Source organism: Colias philodice, chromosome 12 (assembly GCF_061535455.1).
Source record: "Colias philodice isolate Cphi_HAF_F1 chromosome 12, ilColPhil1 Martin Lab GWU primary, whole genome shotgun sequence".
Taxonomy (NCBI): domain Eukaryota; kingdom Metazoa; phylum Arthropoda; class Insecta; order Lepidoptera; family Pieridae; genus Colias; species Colias philodice.
The window spans coordinates 8,144,869-8,166,005 of NC_143097.1; the positions used below are offsets into that span (position 1 = coordinate 8,144,869).

The 21,137-nt window shown below is 32.4% G+C and overlaps 1 protein-coding gene across 2 annotated transcripts in view; it reads right to left on the reverse strand.

The window, feature by feature from the left end:
- Positions 1 to 21,137, reverse strand: part of RhoGEF64C (Rho guanine nucleotide exchange factor at 64C) — a 117,889-nt gene that overhangs the window by 38,922 nt on the left and 57,830 nt on the right. For both annotated transcript variants that reach the window (XM_089701768.1, XM_089701769.1), the window contains one exon: positions 11,841 to 11,953. In XM_089701768.1, coding sequence (XP_089557894.1) covers positions 11,841 to 11,912 — 72 coding nt within the window. In that variant the 5' untranslated portion in view covers positions 11,913 to 11,953. The remainder of the gene's footprint in view (positions 1 to 11,840; positions 11,954 to 21,137) is intronic.

The window sequence follows — 21,137 nt, forward strand, 5'->3', positions numbered from 1 at the left end:
CGGATATTGTAAAAGTAAAACCAGAGGAAAGAATACACGGAAAGTGTCCATAGAAATTATCTTCTATCCACAAGTAAACACCATTAATTCTTGTATTCAATATTACGCCACACTAACACACATGTATACTTTCGAAACTTAAATAATTTCAACAATAGGACCAATTTGAAATAGTCGTGAACCATGTGACCTTATTTTATTATTACATGCCAATCGTGATGTTAAGATTAGGTTTTCAGTGCATTCCGAACATACAATTGATCGCTGCATCTATTTGAAAGGAAGGTCGTTCGTTAAATAGATCACATTTTTATAGAGCTATTATTGTGCTCATAAATGCCTCGTTGGTCAAGGGGTTACCATGTTCGGTTGACGTTTGAAAGGCCCAAGGTTAGGTCCCGAAAATAATTAATTAATAACAAGGATCTAAACGTCTAATTAGAGGGTAGTTGTAGAGGTCTAATTAGAGGGTAGTTCTAGAGGGTAGTTCCGTACCTACAACGGTTAACAGCTGTTTTGTATCGTCTTAAAGTAATAAATTAATTAAAAGTGATATATGTATATGTTGAAGTGTTTTCTATTGCTAAAAGTGATCTTTTAAGTTCATCCCTACAAAATAAATGTAAAAGCCGTTGAAAAGGGACTTGTTTAAGGTACTGTACTGTGTCTAAAAAATCGTTACAAAATCTCCACTTCCCGATTATACTCCAGAATTTATAACAACCTTCCATAAATACTTATATTTAAAATGCATTGCTCAGCTTGCTATAAAACAATGAAAAAGGAAGAGCTTGAATGTTCTAAGTGCAAGGGCTGCTATCATCTAATGTGCCTTAATATGAGCATCGCTTATTTCAATACAAATTATAAGGAAAGTAAACAAAAGTGGTTATGTCCTACTTGTTCCAATATTACTACTCGGAAAAAGGGAGAAAACACACCCGTTAGACGGCTTCATGAACCTACTTTGGAGGATAGTATAATGTCCTGTCAGGACGTCACTCAGGACATGTCTATTGCTTCCGTGCCCATGGATCAGGCCACTATTAGTATACAACAATTCTCTTCGTTGCTCGAGTCTAAATTTGAAAATTTGGAAATGAAACTTACCAAAAATCTTAGCATCGAAATTTCGGCAGCAATGGATATGTTGAAGAAAGAGTTAAATGATACCACCGACTTATTGTTTGCTCAAGTAACACAAATGAAAAATGATTTATGCACATACCGCGATCGGATAAATAAATTGGAGTCTGAAAACTCGTCGCTGCATTCTAAATTATCACAACTTAGTAAACAAAATCTTGACGCCGCCGCCACTTCATCCATGCTTAAAACAATAAAACAACTTCAATCCGAAATAAACGAGCGAGATCAAGTAAGTTTACTCAATGACGTTGAAGTATATGGTATACCCGAATTTGAAGGTGAATCAGCTACACACATCGCGATCACTTTGGCAAAAAAACTGGGAATAACATTAGAGGAACGCGATATAGTGTGTGCGCGACGCATCGGCCCCAAGCGCCGGTCAATTACTACCGGTGTTAGTAATGATTCATCGAGATTGATCGTAGATAAGGATCGCCCCACTCGTACGCGTCCCATTTCAATTAGTTTTGCACGGCGTTCACTTCGAGATGAGCTCCTGAAAAACGCTCGTGTGCGACGAGGTACTTCTACTTCCGACCTAGGTTTACCTAATCATGATGTGAAACGCGTACATTTACATGAAAGGCTCACACACAAAAATCGTGTAATATTTGGTAAAGCCCGTGCCCTGGCCAAAATTAAGCAATGGCGATTTATCTGGACCAGGGATGGAAAAATATATGCCCGTCAATCTGATTCTAGTAACGTTTATGCTATTCGTTCCGAGGAAGATATTGAAAGTGTTTTTACTTTACTCCCTAATCATATACCAACTGTCTAATTCTATAGTTACATTAAAGCTGTTTTATATAATTAACAATAGTAATAGTACCTTGTCACTCTTTTACTGCATTTATATAGATAGTTTGTGTTGTTACTGTTCAACATTATTTTTCACACATTCCGCTCATTCAAATATTAGTAATATTTATGCCATATTTCAATTATATAAATTTTTGAGTTGTTTAATAATGTACACTAATGGTCCGATTGTAACTTACTTAAACTTTCTTCAAATAATGATTATGTCAAATAAAAACCATTTTATTTTACTGAATTGCTATGATGATGAATATTATGTAATGTTATGCCTGATATATTATAATGTAAATAATGCGTACTTTAATCTGAAAATTAACTTTGTGATTCTATATTATGTGATAAAATATATTTATGCTATAGTTTCCAGGTATATATCTATGTTTTACGTACATAGGCAAAACATTGTATTTTATAATGCTATGCTCAAATTATATTATAAAAATTTCATAATTTATAATTCATTTCACTACTTCACTATTTATTCACATCATTATACTATTATTTCCTATGTAATAATTTATATAGTTGCATCTAAATTATGTTATTATTCTATTGTTATTTTCCTATATATAAAAAATGGTTAAAAATATTTATTTAAAAATTGGTTTGTTTAATGCTGGATCATTATGTACTAACCATGATGAGTTCCAAGTCGCTTTTGAGAAACATATGCCAGATATCCTTGCAATTAATGAAACCTGGCTACGAAGAGGTCATGAAGGGCAAGCTCCGCGTCTCCCTGGTTATACTTTTCGTCACATTCCTCGCCCACCAGGCACGCGATCACGTGGTGGTGGAGTAGGATTTTTTATTAGTCAACAGCTTTCTTTTCGTATATGTAAACACCCTAATAGTAACATTAATCACTGTATTGAACAGATGTGGATATCTGTCAATATCAATTGCAACAAGATATTAGTTGGGACTGCTTATCGTCCACCTTGGCAAAGTATAGACATTTTCTTTGACGCTCTTTCGGAATCACTTTCTTATTTTTCCGATTTTGATAACATTGTTTTACTTGGAGATTTCAATATCAATATTCATAATAGTCAGAGTAGTATGTCGGTTAGTCTCAAACAATTCCTTCAGTGCTGCGGTTTAGATAACCACATCACCGAACCCACACATTTCACATCTCACAGCGAATCTACTCTCGATTTACTATGTACAAATATGTCTGTTTTTTCCACACTCGTTTGCCACATCCCTGAGCTTGGCGGTCATGCTATGGTCTTTGCGAACTTTAAAATTAAAAAACCTAAATCAATTAGTACTTTTATCACTTACAGACCTTTAAAAAATATCAACTTGATGGATTTCAACAACGACCTTGCCTCAATTCCTTGGAACGATGTTTGCCAAATGCTAAACGTAAATGATATGGTGACTACTTTTAATTCATATATTATTTCTCTGTTTAATAAACATGCTGCTAAAACCACCATTTCGCTCAAGAATAGACGCTATCCATGGCTTACTAGTAATGTCAAACATCTGATGTCGGTTCGGGATGATGCACTCGTTAAATACCGTAAAACAAAATGTGAGAAAGACAAGATCTATTATAAATCATTAAAAAGTTTTGTCAATATATGTTTGCATCAAGAAAAGATCTCATTTTATGATTCCCATATTAATGCTCATTTACAAAATAGCAAAGTTTTGTGGAAAAAATTAAAGAGTCAAGTTTTACCTAATTTTAAAGCTAGTGCCGTTTTGCCTGACCATCTTCGAGATCCAAATACGATTAACTCACATTTTTTAAATATTCCTGGAACTGGCAATGTAGATCAATCCATCCTTGACCACTTTAGTAATAATAATTACGGCAAAGGTGTCTTTAAATTTGATCTGGTTGATGAAAATGCCGTAGCTAAAATTATCATTACTTTGAAGTCCAATGCTGAGGGTTATGATGGTATTCCTAGAGATATGATTTTACTCACACTTCCTTCGACACTTAAGGTAATTACAGCTATTATAAATCGCTCTCTAGCTACATCTACGTTCCCATCTATTTGGAAAATTGCGCTCGTTCGTCCTTTGCCTAAAACTGACAACCCAGAGGACTTTAAAGATCTCAGACCTATAAGTATACTTCCATTTCTATCTAAGATACTCGAAAAGGTTGTTTACTTTCAAGTTGTGAAATACTGTGAAAAGCATAATATTTTTCCGGAGCTGCAGTCGGGGTTTAGAAGGCAACGAGGCACTACAACAGCTTTGCTCAATGTCACCGATGATCTACTAGCTAATCAAGATGAGGGATATGCGACAGCGTTAGTACTTTTGGATTTCTCTCGAGCTTTTGACTGTTTAAATTTGCAGCTTATGGTCGCTAAGCTTTCCTTCTATGGGTTTGACAATCATTCCTTAGATTGGTTTCTAAGTTACCTGAGAGGTCGCTCACAGAAGGTAATTGTTAATAATAATGATGGTTCGACTTGTACATCCAGTGAACTTTTCGTGACACGAGGTGTACCTCAGGGATCCATTCTAGGTCCACTTCTGTTCATAATATATGCAGCAGATATTACTAATTGCCTTAACCTATGCAAGTATCACATCTATGCAGACGACCTGCAGGTATATTTGCCTGTGAACTGTAAAGATTTGTCTTCCTCTTTAAATAAAATCTCTCAGGATTTAAATGGTATATCAAAGTGGTCATATAATAATTCATTAGTGCTGAACCCTAATAAATCAAAATATATGATTGTTGGATCCAGGCGACAAGTGCAAGCAATAGAGAACTCTAATATTTCTCTTTATATTGAAAATGTTCCCATACAGAAGGTTGATGAGGCTCGTAATTTAGGTGTTACTTTCGATAAACATCTCAATTTTGAAAGCCATGTCCTTGAACTCGTGCGTAGTTGTTTCTATCGATTAAAAGTGATTTACAAATTTCGGCCTTACATAAATACTAACCTCCGTATCCTTTTGGCTGAATCTCTGGTATTATCTAAGTTAAATTATTGTATAAATGTGTATGGCCCTTGCTTACTTCAACGCTCGCAACGTCTTATTCAGAGAGTGCAAAATGCCTGTGTTAGATACTGCTTCAATGTCCCTCCGAGATCACATATAACACCTTTCTTAAACTCCGCCAAAATGCTAAACATGAAAGGTAGACAAGATCTATATTTGGCTTGTCTACTTTTTGATCTGTTCAAATCAAAGTGTCCTTCTTATCTGTACCAAAAATTAAGATGGAGGAAAGATCATGGTCAGAATCCAGTAAGGAGCGTAACTAACGCACTGTCCGTCCCTCGGCATCGATCGCGAGCTTTCCGTGGTAGCTTTAAGTACTGTGCGACGAAGTGCTGGAACAATATCCCACCGCCGATTAAACAAGTGTGCTCAAAGTACTCTTTCAAAAAATTGTACAAAGCCCATTTACTTGATAAACAAAGTAAAAAATAGATTTATATTTATTTCGCTCCACACCGCACAGACTTGGGGCTGCCACGAGAAATCTTTTCTTTTTCTTATTATGATATTTTCACGTTTTATTTCTATACACTATCGTTATTTTATGTATTATCTTATTTATATTTATACATATTTTATTCATATCACTTTTATGTATTCGTTTTTTCTATAATCATATTTTCTATATTTTATTTCTATTATATACACAAATATTATTATTTCATATACTATCTACATATTATATTTTGTGTTTGGTACGCTGAACTTCCTCGAACGGGTCTTGGCAGAATATCAGCGTCATGGTTCAAAGAACTATGGCATTGTGCTGAGCCAAGACCTTTTCAGGGAATATTGCTTTTTATTTTTCTTTTTTTTTTATGTCAATGTAATTTTAGTTTTTAAGTATATATGTAATTTTTAAATTGTTTAGTTTTAATAATTGTAAGTAATCTTATTGTAATAATTTCCTGAATAAATGATAAATAAATAAATAAATAAATAATTCGAACTTGATATTGGTATTGTTTCTTTAGACAGACGAAGGAATTAATCGGTTAATTTTGATAAAACAATCTGGGTTGAACCCCGGTGTAAGAAATTCGCGATAATATTTCATCATTATCCCAAACTCAGTATATAAAGCTGTCGGTACCTACTGTGCCAAATTTCTGTCGAATCATATCGAATAATCTTTAAAATATGAACTTACTTTTAATTTTACACAGGTTGCTTTTACACAAATTTCACAGGTTGTTCCTAGTTTTATTTAGCGATTGATCGGAGTATCATACGAATTATATAGGATCCTTATTAAATTAAAATGCTTTCAAGTTTTACCAACATTAATATAAATAATTTTACCAAATTAAAATGAAAATTTAAACGTCGATTCTAAATTTCTGTTAAACTCAAATACAGCAGATTTTATGGAACATTCAATACTTAAATTTTTTAGATTACAAAAAAGTTTTGTCAAGTTTAATCTCAGTATCTACGAAGTTTTAAGATGCGAGAGTTTTCTTAAGAAGTTTTAAGTTCAAAGAAAAAGTTATAGTTGCATATTTCTTCGGATAAGATTCACGTAGTACATTTACTTGGAATATAATTATTACTTCGAGACTTCTTTACAAACTTAAAAAGTTTTATTTGGATTTGTTTTTGAATTATAAAACGATTAACATGTCATCGACACCATGCATAATCTATTTATTTTATATAGCAACTATAAAATAAATAGATTCCCTACATAATGTTATAACCCCGATTTAACTTAATAAAGCCAAGGTCTTGATAAAGCAAGTAGCTTTATAAATAATGTATGTAGAGACTGAAAGGTTTTCTTTCAACTCTATGATGGAAATTGGAGAAATTAATATTTTAAAAATAACTTACACTTAAAAAATACAGATTGTTTTTTTAAATGTAATATATAGTCATTGTTGAAGTCACAGTTGAAGTCTATTCGAATCTCTCGTTAATACATAGTAGGGTCAACCGGGGCAAATGCAACTAAAAAATAACAAGTTTCAAGTTTGATCGGTTGCAGTTATCTCCTTTTATATTTGGTCATTTATTTGACCCATTTACTGATTTTTGTATTTATTCAAGATTATTTTCAACCAATCAAGCAATACAGTAGTCTTATATCCTATGGAATTCTGCTATGGGGCAGGGCTGCAGATATAGAAACTATATTTATATTACAGAAAAGAGCCATACGCTCTATATATAATTTGCGTGCTCGAGACTCACTAAGAGATCTCTTTAAGAATACTGGTATCCTTACTGTACCGTCGCAGTATATATTTAATAATATTTTATATGTACACAATAACGCTTACTTACACACAAAAGTCGGAGATAGACATTGTTATGACACAAGAAACAGAAATAAAATTGAAATGCCATTTTTCCGGCTAGCTAAAGTTAAAAATTCATTTATGGGTCAAGGTATACGCTTTTACAACAGAATTCCTCATAATATTAAAGAGTTTAGTTGTTCTAAATTTAAAACTTATATAAAAAATGTACTAGTTCAGAGAGCCTATTACAGTATCAAGGAATATATGGACGATAAAAACCCATGGAGGGTTGTCGCGTAAAAACCACAGGACAGTTCTTTGGCATATTAAGTTAATATAATTATTATGATGTTACATATGTAATTTGTAAAATTGTAAAACTGATATGATTAAAAAGAGCAACTATGGAGTTTCTTGCCGATTCTTCTCCGTAGATACTGCTTTCCGAATCGGTGGTAAATGTTAAAAATATGTACCTAATGACGTTTCAAAAGTGCTTCTAGAAGAAGTCTAATTGAATAAATAAATGTTTGAGTTTGAGTTTGAGTTTGAGTATAAATAACTGGTAGTGAGAATATTTCCTAAAATTGGTAGAAAAAGTTACATTAACCCCTAGTCGGGGGTAAATGCAACTAACTGCCATAGCTCTTCTTCTATTTCATATAAAACAACGAATATAGAATATATTTATGAGATTTCATGTTATTCATAGGATTTTGAACTGGATTACCGTGTAGCAAGGACGAGTTTTCAGGAAAAATCTTATTTTTCTGATTGTGGGGCAAATGCAACTATTTGTAAGAGAATTAGTGTGGGGAATGCAAAAAACTTATTCATCGATATATTTTTATTATTCTATAAATATATACAATAACGTTATCTATACAATAACGTTGCGATCGTAGATGGCGCCGCATTATTTAGAGGAAAAACTCATGTACCTACTTTGATTTACCACTTTAAATCGCAACAAAAAAAAATAACAGTGTACTACCTACTAAGTCAATTTTAGTTTTTGGTCAGAACAAATAATATTCTTTGTGTTAAATATTGTTAAAAACGTAAACCAAACAAAATACGTTTATTAGTTAATCAACCGTTTACTAAAAATTACTTGAACAATCACAGAACTATCCTACCTATCGTTTTTAGTTACTTATATTCTTTAACCACGCTTTATCTAATTTGAATTTTACTTATGAACCCGTCTCTGGGTATAATATCGAAGAAATAATCGATGGTTCTTCTTTAATTAATCATAAAGAAAGTATATTTTGACTACCAAGAAGGATACATAATAAAAATATCGACACTGTCACATCACTAGTGTTTTTAGTTTCATACAAAAATATAAGGGGCTATTGTAACTAACCTCACAGTTGCAATAACCCCACAGTGAAATTTTCATGAGGCAATTGTAACTGCATCAATAACACAAAATAGAGTCAACTAACGCACTAAAAATATAAATGAAATAAGCTTAACGGCTTGTGATAATCGTGTCCAATCAAAAACACCTGCAAAAAATCACTCCTAAACAATTTTTTTGTCTGCAAAACTCGACACCTGTTTTTACGCACACCAACTTCAAAATAGCGGTTTGACACAATGGCCTATCAATCAAATAGTTTTCATCGTAGGGGCACCATCTATTACTTGTAAGATTTATTAGTCGTTGAGCTATTGAATCATAGGTGGCGATTTATTACAACAACTCTAATAAATTAGTTATGATAACTAGTTGCCATAGCCCCATAGTTGCATTTGCCCCGGTTGACCCTACACAAAATACGCCTATATGCCTAATCGTTTGTAGTATTAGTACCTACATAATATTATATTATAATGTCAGTTATATATTATGATTGCTAACATTACAACCTTGGGCCCATAAACTCCAGACTAAAAGCAAGCCTTTAGCAAAGTAATTGCCAACTTGTAACGCAAGTGATTTTCACTTTTCTTACATTTAACAGCTGCTTTCATAATATACAAATGTATGTTCCCACGCTGTTATGGATCTAACTTTTCTCATTTAAAGATGAGAACACATGAGATATGTCTAGATATATATCCACACCTACATAATGAGGTTCAATGTTTTTGCATATGAAAATAGTACTCACGCACAATACATTTTAGAAACGCAAGATTAACTTGTATTTACTAAGATAGTCACAGAATGGCTTTAACGTGGTCAGGGAATCTTTGAATCTTATCTTTTTCTTATTCTCCTTTTGTGCACGTACATATTATGTAGGTACATATATTTTAAAAACAATTTTTTTCTATCTATCGCAATATGTATCCTCCTTTAGATTATGAAAGTAGTCAAAAACGTTTTATTTATATTTTATTGAACAAAATATTACTTTATCGTACCTATGTCGTGTATATTATCTAAATTCTAAGCAGTCGAGAAATGGAAAGCCTGCGGTCTCAAGGTTGCTACCTAGTAATTAAATTAGCGTCAAAACTTCGCACCTTTTCCAAATACCTACAACGTATTATTATTTCGAAGTTAGCATACTAGAGAATATGAAAGGTACCCTTTTCGTAACTACGTTAGCATTTTTTGGAATAGATATTCATTTATTTGAAATTTTCACTTCAGAAATAGAAAGAGGTACCTACTTAGTATACCTTACAGAAATCATCCCAAATACCTATGTATTTAAAATTTATTTCTTAAATTTATTTATTAAAGCATGAATATCTCTTTATCTGTTGTTTTTTAAAATGTTTTAGTATAAAGTCATTGTTGAAAAAATTTACTAGGTATCAAGTAATTTTTATTGAAAAAAAAAACGCTATTTTAAAATCAATTCAACATAACTGCTCCTACCGTTAAAATGTGAAAACATATTATATACGAAGGTGAATATTATGGTAGCTTGTACTGTATACCTATATAATTAATGACGTACTCTGATTTCACGATACATCGATATCACGTATCAACGCCTAACCCGAGATTAATGGCCACTATTATTTCTAATGTTTACAATATTGTATAGCTTGAATGTTATATTAATTAAAGTAGACGTAAAACGATTTAAATTTAGATTAATTGAATGAAAAGGAATTAATTATTAAATTGGATGAATTAGAATTAATTTATAATTAGGATAGAAAAACACAAAACTAACCGTGCGAATAATTTTAAATCTAAGTCCCTACCTACTTTGTGTAAATTTAAAAGCCTCAAGGTAAAACTATATTATCATATTATTTTTCTCTGAAAATAAAATTAAATAAATACTAATTTATAAATAATTTAATTAAAAGAAGGAAAATCCTCTACTAATTGTTCAATTCCTAGTAAGATAAAAATGGACTTTATGTTCTTATTAATTCCCACTCAAATGGTTCGTAATTATTGTCATTTAAGGCACATCTCAAAACTAGACCTTTCTTTATCTCTCAAAGAAGCCTTGTATCAAACAAAATCAACAATATATTTCCAGGAAGGTTCCCTTGACTATATTTGTTTTTCTGAAATATTATATCGTTGTAAATTCCTCTGAGAAAATTGTCAAGACCCTTCATCCCTTCATTTTATTGTTTACTTACGGCGTAACTACAACCATCTACAATTCACTTCTGTTTGAAGGAAAATAATTATTATAAAACTAAAGTTACATCTCTTTCTACCGGGGTAAAAAAATACACAGTTTTTATGAAACACTTGAGATACGTATTAACATTTAACATACAAAGCTACAGTAATCGTATTAAAATCATTTTTTATATAAAAATCCTAATCAAATCATCCTACTTCTAAGTACAGAATGCAATAGCAAATTGCCTATCAAGTAATTATATTATGTAACTACAGCATAGACAAACGACAACCACGCTAAACCTAGCTTCCCAACAAACACAGTGATGTCAATTCTATACACAAGTCCATATCAGAATAGCAGTGTTTAGACACAGATTACCTACAACGTTTAGACATAGATAATATACGTTTAGGTAAGAAGATCTTGTAAGCCATTAATATCCGCGTCGCGCCGCTTGTCCGACTACCCGCAGCCCGCACAGGCGATTACACGGCCGTGTTCTTGCATAATCATTACATACATTGCGAACAACAATAATACATACTGGACAATTGTCAGAATGGGTTTAATTATTCATAAAGAACCTATTTTTATTGTTTTGAGACTTAAGTTTAAACTCGTGTCTACGTTTAAGGATTAGACGAACACAATTGTATGACAAATGATAATCGGATTAATCTTTTGAAATTAAACAGAACGTCGAATACGACCCTCTTAGATAAGGATAATAAATTAGGTTGGTTCATACACTACGTAACCCGTGAATTTGGGAAATATATAAATAATAAATAATCGCTATTCGCTATCTATCTGTCTATAAATTACGTACATTACTTCAGCATAAAAAACGTACCTACCTAATGGCTAATAAGACCTATTAAAACAAAGTATACCTATCTTCAATTACCTAAATCATAAATTAGCCTGCAATATTCGCTTATGGTACAATACTTATTCGATAATTGTATAATTTAATTACTGTTTTGAATGCTTATTAGCCTAAACATTATTGCATTTTTGATAACAGCGCCATCTATCCAAATCAGCACGAACTACGTACCCTCTGAGACGCGTAACATGGGGGGTCGAGAGCGCCCCCGGGCCGAAACATCGCCGCGCTGACAGCTGCCATCTGCCGGCTACCTCACTTTGCCCTTCCACCGAGACATTGCTCTGGAACAATAGGTTGGATTTAGAAAAGAACCACAATGACATGACATGGGGAAAATCCACTAGAAGTGTGATGTGGGCGTGGCCCACGTGTCACTTGTAAGGTAAGATCACCTAACTTGCTCTCAGTTGTGCGCAGAAAAATATTCGAGTCGGTTGTCAGCTGTCAAACCTTTTTTCCGTATTTATTCATTAATTAGGACGTGTTGTTCGGTATTAGAGTGCAAAAATGATAGCAGACGAAATAATGTCAGCAATGGAGGCATTTCATACCATCGGTAAGTCTTATTTTTATTTATTTTACATATAATATTTTATGTTATATCTTCGCTTGTAATTTGTCAAAATTGTATACAAATATCTAGTCAAAATGAACCTTAATCCGTAAGAAATTAGTACTATTATAGATTGAACAGCAAACAAGAATTTCTGGAATATTATTGCAATAAACAAACGATTGTCGCTTTAGTGATGCTTGTGGAGCATATCGACAGTATCGATACTTTAGAAAAGACAAACATTATAAATATTAAATTTTATTTTATTTTTCCTTAGCTTTCATTTGTCCAATTTATTTACAGATTTCCCAAAGAGGCTAATTTAAAAGAGAAATGGATAAATGCAACGTGACGAGTTAACTGAATGCCGAACAGCACTAAGCAGTCTAACAAAGGCCACCGATACAGCAAACCTACGGCAGTTCCAAGATTTAAAATAATGCATATTTTCTGTTTGTATTTTGTAAATATAGATTAATACTATTCTATTCCGTTTTTTATTTAATAATAATAATATAAAAAGACGTACTTAGTAGTAATAAACATACTCCAAAATGTGACACATTATACTATACTCGTATAATAGAAAGAAAAAAAAATACACAAAAAATATTTATTTGTGAATTATCGATATCTCGATATCGATAACAAGGCTGACATCCCTCAGGGCATAGCATCAGATAAATATCAAGTTAATGTCATTAATGTTGAGTGACACAAATTTCAACCTTATCTCTATGTGTTGAGGTTCAAAGTTATATCTATTGAAAACTAACGCCCTCTGTTGTGGAGTAGCTGAATGTTTTTCGAATTTGGAATTTCTGTGCAATGAGAAACAAAACAGCTAATATACCTAGAGATGTTATACTAAAATAAACCGTAACATGGTGCGTTAGGGTACATATTGAAATGCTGAATTTATAACCTAAGTCAGTTTTTACTCAAATTAAGCAGTCCAATCAAAGGCATAGTTTACTTGTAGTGTACTGTATAACTATCGGTTTAAATGTGTGGGTTTGGCGACACTGGTTTTCATACTAATTATGACATTAAAGCACTTCTATTTGTTTTTATTGTTCTGTGGGAAAATCGTTAAAATTGTTTGAAAAAAATTGAACACAGATTCAAAAAGCTGTGAGGCTTTCTTTCTAAATTTCGTCGTATTTACCTACAGTATTTTAGTCTTATATACCATTACGTGCCATTACATAAAAACGCGTTTTCTAAATATTCTTTTATTCAAATATCAATTCTATATTATCTCAATGTTCTACGCACCATCAATAATTTCAACGTTTCCTTACTTGTATTTTTTTATAAATTAAAGTAAAAAGTATTTATTTTTTACCTAGTTAGTAGGTACTCAACTAGGTAAAAAATAAAAATAAACCGAACGTAGGTATTTACTATTTTATGGATGACGGTTTTCCGTTTTCTTTTTTTCAGACGAATTCCTGTTCATGTTACATAAATAGTTTGTTTTATTTTTCTTACACGGAGTGTAAAATCGGAAATAATATAAAATTTCACTATTAATTATTTTATTTATTACTTTTATACCTGACTTTCAAATACACCATTTATTTAATCATCCTTCACAAATTACTACTTTTATTTTTTGCTTATTTAATTCCCGCCATTTGTTGCACAGATAACAATAAGCATAGAGTAAAGAAATACAACTACAGATAAAATGTAATTTTCAATTATTATTTTTTTTTCATTAAAGATAACAAATACCAATTATTTTTAAGATTGTCATGATTAACTAATTTAATTACAAAGTTAACATGATTCATCGGTAATGTAATATTTCATAATTTATATCTCAATATCTAATATCTTCCGTAATGTATAATATTGTGTTGCAAAAGCCCATGTGATGTGACATTTAATTTATTTCCCATGTATCAAGTATTTATTGCTTATTGTTTTTATGAAGGTGGCATTTTTATGTCTGCATATTTTTTTTGTTTATAAAATACATTATTATTTTATACTATATTTTTATCTTCAAATAAATTGAGAACAAATTCTTGATTTAAACTAAAAGGCGAAAACAATACATAGGTACGTTAAGTGTCAAAAAATATAAGCCTTCTACAAATTTCAGTCAACTCATAAGGCAAACAATAAAAAAATACGTACAAATATCAGGTGCATAGACAATATTGGCCATTTCTTTTTTTATTAATAATTAAAAAGCTAATTTTGACAGTTCATTTTTACGAAGTACGTTTTCAAGAAGTGCACAGTTTATCTAGGCTGTTTACCGACTAGTGTGGGAACTGTTAATAGGAAGCGGGGTCAACGACCCGGTGCACGGTGTCGGATGCGCAAACGCATTGCACAATAATAGCTGCTGTGAAACAAAAAACTTTTCGAAGTGTCATCATGACTCAGCATGTACGTAGTAATTATGAATGAAGTGTGTGTTAGTATTTAATGTTTTGCTTGGTATAAAGCCTGACTTCTTGTTTGGTGTGAAATTTTGGAAATCTATGAATTTCTAGAGCCTATAACGTTCTGATGGTGACGACAAACGTTGCTTTTGGACTTGGCTTGAGTCACATGCAATTGGTAAGTAGCACGCATACAAGGCGCTTGCCTTATCTTCACCTTTACGTAAAAAAATAATCATTTTATACTGGTCAAAATTAATAAACATATGCGAATCATTGAGTTAATACTTAATATGTACTACGTAGGTTTAACTCAATGATGAGAATAGATTGTTTCTTACTTAGGTACATGTCAAATAAATTGTATAGTTTGTTATTAACATGCCAATAACAAATTTCACTAATTATAACACTAAATAATTTACTTTATCATCTCAAATGATACGTAGGCTACAAAACAAGAATAACTAGATTCGGGGTTAAGAATTTGAACCTAGAACTTAGGCACGAACCAACGCCACATTACGATTTCAACCTTTAAGACCTTTAGTGGTGTGAATCGACGAAAATTTCTGTTTTTACTCTACATTGCTTCTTCGATAAGAACGTTATCTATATGTATAACAGCGAGTTCATACAAAAGGAGCAATCTACATCGAACTGCATGTATATTGCCTTGAACTCAGTGACTGTACGATTGGCCTTTAAGTAAGGGCAAACCAGTAAATAATGCAACTCAATGCAGCTTATGCTTGAGACAGCCAGAACTGTTATTATTGAATTTCTTGTTTATTTTACAAATACTAATAAATAAATATGGTTTCTATAAATGAATATGCATCTATGCAAGGGCGGATCCAGCTTTAGTGCCAGGGGGGGGTCACATAGACGTGGTAAATTTTCAAAAGCTATATTTTGGTAATTTAATTGATACGTAGATTTAAAAAAAAAATGTCAAGTGCGAGTTGGATTGGCGAACCAAGAGTTCCGTATGTTTTAATATTAAATTTATGCTTTTTGCGATTTTTCCTTTATCTGTGCTATAAGACGTAAGTTTCTATTAAATAAAGATTAAATATCAACATTCTTTGTTCACGGGAAGTACCCTGTAGGTTTTGATTCCTGGCAACACTTGCGAATGTTGATAAGCATGAAATGTATGTTTTAGCAATTTTTCCTCCATCTGTGCTGACATTGCTTTTAACCAAATTTCAGAACTCTGTGTTCACAGAAAGTAGTACAATACCTATAGATTTTGATTCCCTTGCGATAATGTCGAAATTTGCGATAATTTATGGCATAAATGGCTTAATATTTTGATTGCGTCGGCAATTATAAGTTTGAGCTATACGGAACCGTAGATTTGAGTATTCGGTATGAATTTCAGATTGATACCTCCACGCGTTCCTGAGAAAAAGGGTCTTCACAGGCAGACAAACGTGAAAAATATATATTTTATGCAATTATTCCTGTATCTGTACTATAAGATGTTGCTTTGTACCGAATCTCGATGTTGTTTTGAGTTTTGATTCCCTTGCGAATGTCGAAATTTGCGAAATTTTTCTGATTCGTTGACATAGAAGTTTGATTTTATTATAGCGTAAAGGTATTTTAGACTTGAGTTTTTGGTATGAATATCAAGTTAATACATGTCAGCGTTCATGAGTAACAGGGTTGTAAGTTAAAATTTTTTTTAATATTTTTTTATATTATAATCTAAGGAAAAATTCATGCTTTTCGCAATTAGTAAACAAAGTAGTTGTCTCTGTGCCTATGTCCCTATGTATGATTAAATCTTTAAAACTACGCAACGAATTGCAGTTTTTTGTTTTATTAATTGCAGTTTCGAAAATGCAGTTTTTTTAAAGATAGAGTGATTCAAGAGGAATAGTATATAATTTATAAGGTTTTAGAGAAAGCGGGCGAAGCCGCGGGCGGTAAGCTAGTCTGCGTTATAAGACGTTTGATTGTACTAAATTTCATGACTCTGTGTACTCGGGAACTACCCTGTAGGTTTTGATTTCTTAGGGAGTGTCGAAAAATTTCAGCAATTACAGCTGCATCTTTTGATTGCGTTGGCTAAAACGTTTGAATTTTTCACAGCATCAAGGGACCTAGACCGTAGGATTTCGACATTAGCAATAAGGGAATCAATACCTGCAGGGAGCACCCTGTCCCGTAAACACAGTTTTGAAATTGAGTAAAAAGTATCGTGTTATAGCACAGATGTAGTAATAACTGCGAAAACCCTAATTATTTAATTAAATTAAATAAAAATATATTTTTAAATAATTTTAAACTTACAATTCCTTTACTCATATGAACGTCTACATGTATTTAATTGATATTCACATCAGAACTCAGGTCTATAATAACTTAAATCTGTTATTTAATTCAAATTCTATGTCAACGCAATCTGAAGAAAAAGGCAATTAGAGCCGCATATTCTGTAATTCGCAACTACTTGCAAGGGAATCATCAATTATTAACCTACAAGGTACTTCTCGTGAACACAGTCTTGAAATTTGGTTAAAAGCAACGACTTAAGCACTTACAAGCACAGATAAAGAAAAAAATCCTTTAAACAAAATTGTAAGATACAACATAATGAAAAAATAGGTTTGCTCGGAGTCATCGGTGCGCGGGTCCGACGCGCACTTGGCCGATTTTTTGTTGTAATTTTACTATATTTTATAGTGTTCATTTGAAAAAAAATTTGCTATTTTATGTCTTACCCACGAACTGGGATATTTCGATATTTGAGGTTTTGTGTGAAAAGTGTAACAGCAAAAGTTGTAGAAAAAAAATTAATTACATACAACTTTACCATTACACTTTATTCCGCAGTTATAGTTTTTTTTTTAAATCGAAAAACCTGTTATTTGTCATTAAATTACGACCACAGGTCGACCCTAATAAACTTTTTCTATAATTTTTGCTATATTCTCTTCCGTTACCGTTTGTAATTGATTTCATTGTTCTATATTACTTTTATGTCTCAAAATTCAATAAAAACATCATATTGAACAGTATTGATTTGTTAATTTAAAAAAGTTAATATTAAATTAGTGGTCCACTTAGGTCGTGGACCTAGCCCAGGGGGGGGTCATGACCCCGTGACCCCCCCCCCCTGGATCCGCGCTTGCATCTATGTAATAATCATGCACACATGAATGAATATTATATGTTTGTATAAGAATTAACCAAAAAAAATAAGGCACTTATGCCCCTAATTTTTTTGGGTTGACTTAAGTATTTTCGTTTTACCGTATCATCATAATATTATCTACTATTGTTACAACAATTAAAATTATACACAATTACTAAATTACAGTAATTTGTAATTACAACTATTATATTATGTACTTGTACTATTATAATTACGCTCGTATCATAAAGCTAAAAATTGATTGTAACAACTTTACTCCCATAACGCCCATATCACGGTATAGGTATTACATAGATATTGCAGTGCCGGATTAGCCACGTAGCAAGAGTAGCAAATGCTACGGGCCCCGCGACTCGGGGGGCCCCGCGGTCTAATACCTGTCTGACCGTAAAAAAATATCAATTTATAATACACGTACCGTAAAAAAATACACGTTCCCACCACGAGAAACGTTTGTATCAAAATCTACAACAATAATTTAAAATTTTACCACGTTTCTACAATTGAGCGCTGGCTACACCAAAAGTTGTGTTGTACTGCTTGCACTGCTCTACACGCAAGTTGGTAGCACGGCAAAACTAACAGGGGAATCCCCTGATATTGTCATCGAACGAGCTAGTCGTAACAACCCGATCAAATAAAATAGGATTCTATCGACTATCAAACCTTAGATTACAAAATAAAAGGCAGATGGAGCATGACAATCATCCATCGCCCTTAAACAAAAAGATACCATTTCACCGGCTCTACTACACTCGACAACTTTGTTGAAAATCAAACACCTGGACAACGTTTTGAAATTCAGGTGTTTATTGTCATTATTGATAACGTACTGTCTGCTTTAACTAAACGTATGGAAGCATATCATGAAATTACTGGTATTTTTGGAATATTTCGACAGCTAAAATCCCTTACAACAGAAGAGATTTTGGAAAACGCCTAACGTATGGTCAGTGCTTACGAAGATGATTTGGAAAGTAGCCTAGGCGACGAATTAGTGCAGTTCGCTGAACTGCTGAAAACAGATGTGGCTACTGTTATTGATAGCAAGAAACAAGAGTCTCTGGAACTGAAATTTTATAAACTTTTATTAAATAATTCCTTAGAATCGTGTTTCCCAAACGTAGAAATTGCCTTGCGCATTTACTTGTCTCTCATGATCACTAACTGCAGTGGCGAACGTTCTTTTTCAACGTTAAAACGTATTAAAAACGAGTTAAGAAACACGATGGGCCAAGAACGTCTTAATCACCTTACTTTGATGAATATAGAGTATAATTTGCTTAAAGAAGTCGATAGTGAAAGTGTTATCTCTAAATTTGCCCATATTAAATGCAGAAAAGTTTATATGTAATAGTTTTGTTTTATTTAATACCCTTTAACTTCAGAAACTATAGCAAACGAAGGGCCTCTTGACAGAATTTGCTACAGGCCCCGCGCTGGCTTAATCCGGCACTGAGATATTGTAATACTGTCTGTGCCCATATCATTATAGAGCACACATCATTATTCCCTCACACAGTGACACACACACACACACACACATACGTGTGTATGTGTATACAATCCAAGATTAATTCGAGTTAAAGTTAAACCCTAGTTATTTAATTGTCATTGACGTATTAACTTTCTTGTCCACATTGTTCTCTCGTTTCTTGTGTGTTCTCTCGTCGAAAACACGCAATGTTATTACACCAAACTTTATTGTTATTACTATCGACCCATTTATTAATATTCGAATATTCGTTAATGAGTGGCAATTAAAGTAATGTGCTAATAAATATTTTAAAACGTATTGCGTTATATTATATTAAGAATGTTGAAGGCTTCAAGGTTTTATGAGATTTACAATGTGGTAGGTCTTATTAAAAAAGTACAACAGAAAGTTTATGGTAACTCGTATTAATGATTACCTACGCAAAAAAGTAATGATTTATTGCACGCCTCATAAGCGAAGCGTTGAGGTGGGTACTACTGTCACTTCGCGCAAAACATCTGATTTTTCAAACTTAAAATGTCTTTATGTATCATACATTGCACTTGTAAGATAATACATACACACACATATTAAGAAAAAACACTATTTTTAACGTTCATGATATTTTTGATGTCATTTTTGTTATTTAAACTAGTTAAAAAACAGTTTAAAAAAGTTCTGTCTTGGACGTCCGTGTGTCTGTATGTGCGGATCCTTTTTCTTGTTAACACGATAGCGACCGAAATACTTTACTAATCGAGTCTTTTTTTTTCTCTTACGCTTGAGTATGCTCAGGAATAGAACCCTTTCATTTTTCAGGGTCTGATTCGATGTGGTTTAATTGTTATTAAATAAACAAAAATAATAATTAATAAATATTTATTAAAAAAAAATTATGAGGCGTGCACTTTTGGATTTTCCAAATTATTTTTAAATATTTAGAAATTCACATTATGGGACTTATACACAGATTGCTATTGAATCAAATCATAAAAGAAAAATTATAGGCTTTCATAAGCACTTTAAAACAACACAATCACGTGTACGCCGTTTGTGAACTATACAAGTTCACTATCACTCATATAAAAACGCTTGGGATACTTTTCCCTTTGGACACAAATATATAAAATTATGCAAAAACGTATTCTGTGTGCGGGCGAAATTCCACCGTATGTTTACACGCAAAACACGATCTCAGGATGTCAATAAAAACGACTTCAGATGTCTGCTATAAAGCTACGTAAGTGGCCTGTAAATACTGCACTTTAATTACTGTTATTAACTTATAACGGCTATGTTTTTATCATTACAGTTCATATAAATACGATCTATTTAATAACGATATTCTACCGACGCTTTTTAAATGCCGTTTTTATAAAATCAGATTATTTTTTTTAATTAAAAAGGACTTATAAAATCTATACTAATATGACAAAGATAAAGAAAAAAGTTTGTTTGGTTGAACGCGCTAATCTCAGGAACCACTGTTTGATAGTCCATTTATCGAAGAAGGCTAGGCTATAGAATATTATCACGGTCAATAGTATCTAAGGTCAAAAGGAGCGGAGCAATGCGGGTAAAACCGCGAGTCACAGCTAGTTATTGATATATTTGAAAAAGTGCATCTTGTATTCAATTAAGGTAGCTGTTTAACACACACATATACAACATGACCCACTAGTAGTTATTTGAATACATCTCTTTGGAATACATTATCTAATTTAGGTTTAGTACATAAAATTAAATATTGGAATACAGCTGGGTTCCACTTTTTACAAATACTCATATTGACTCTACCATGCTTAACATTTCTTTACACCTGTATCTCTAATGGGCATAAAGTAGCTCTGCTTGCTTAATT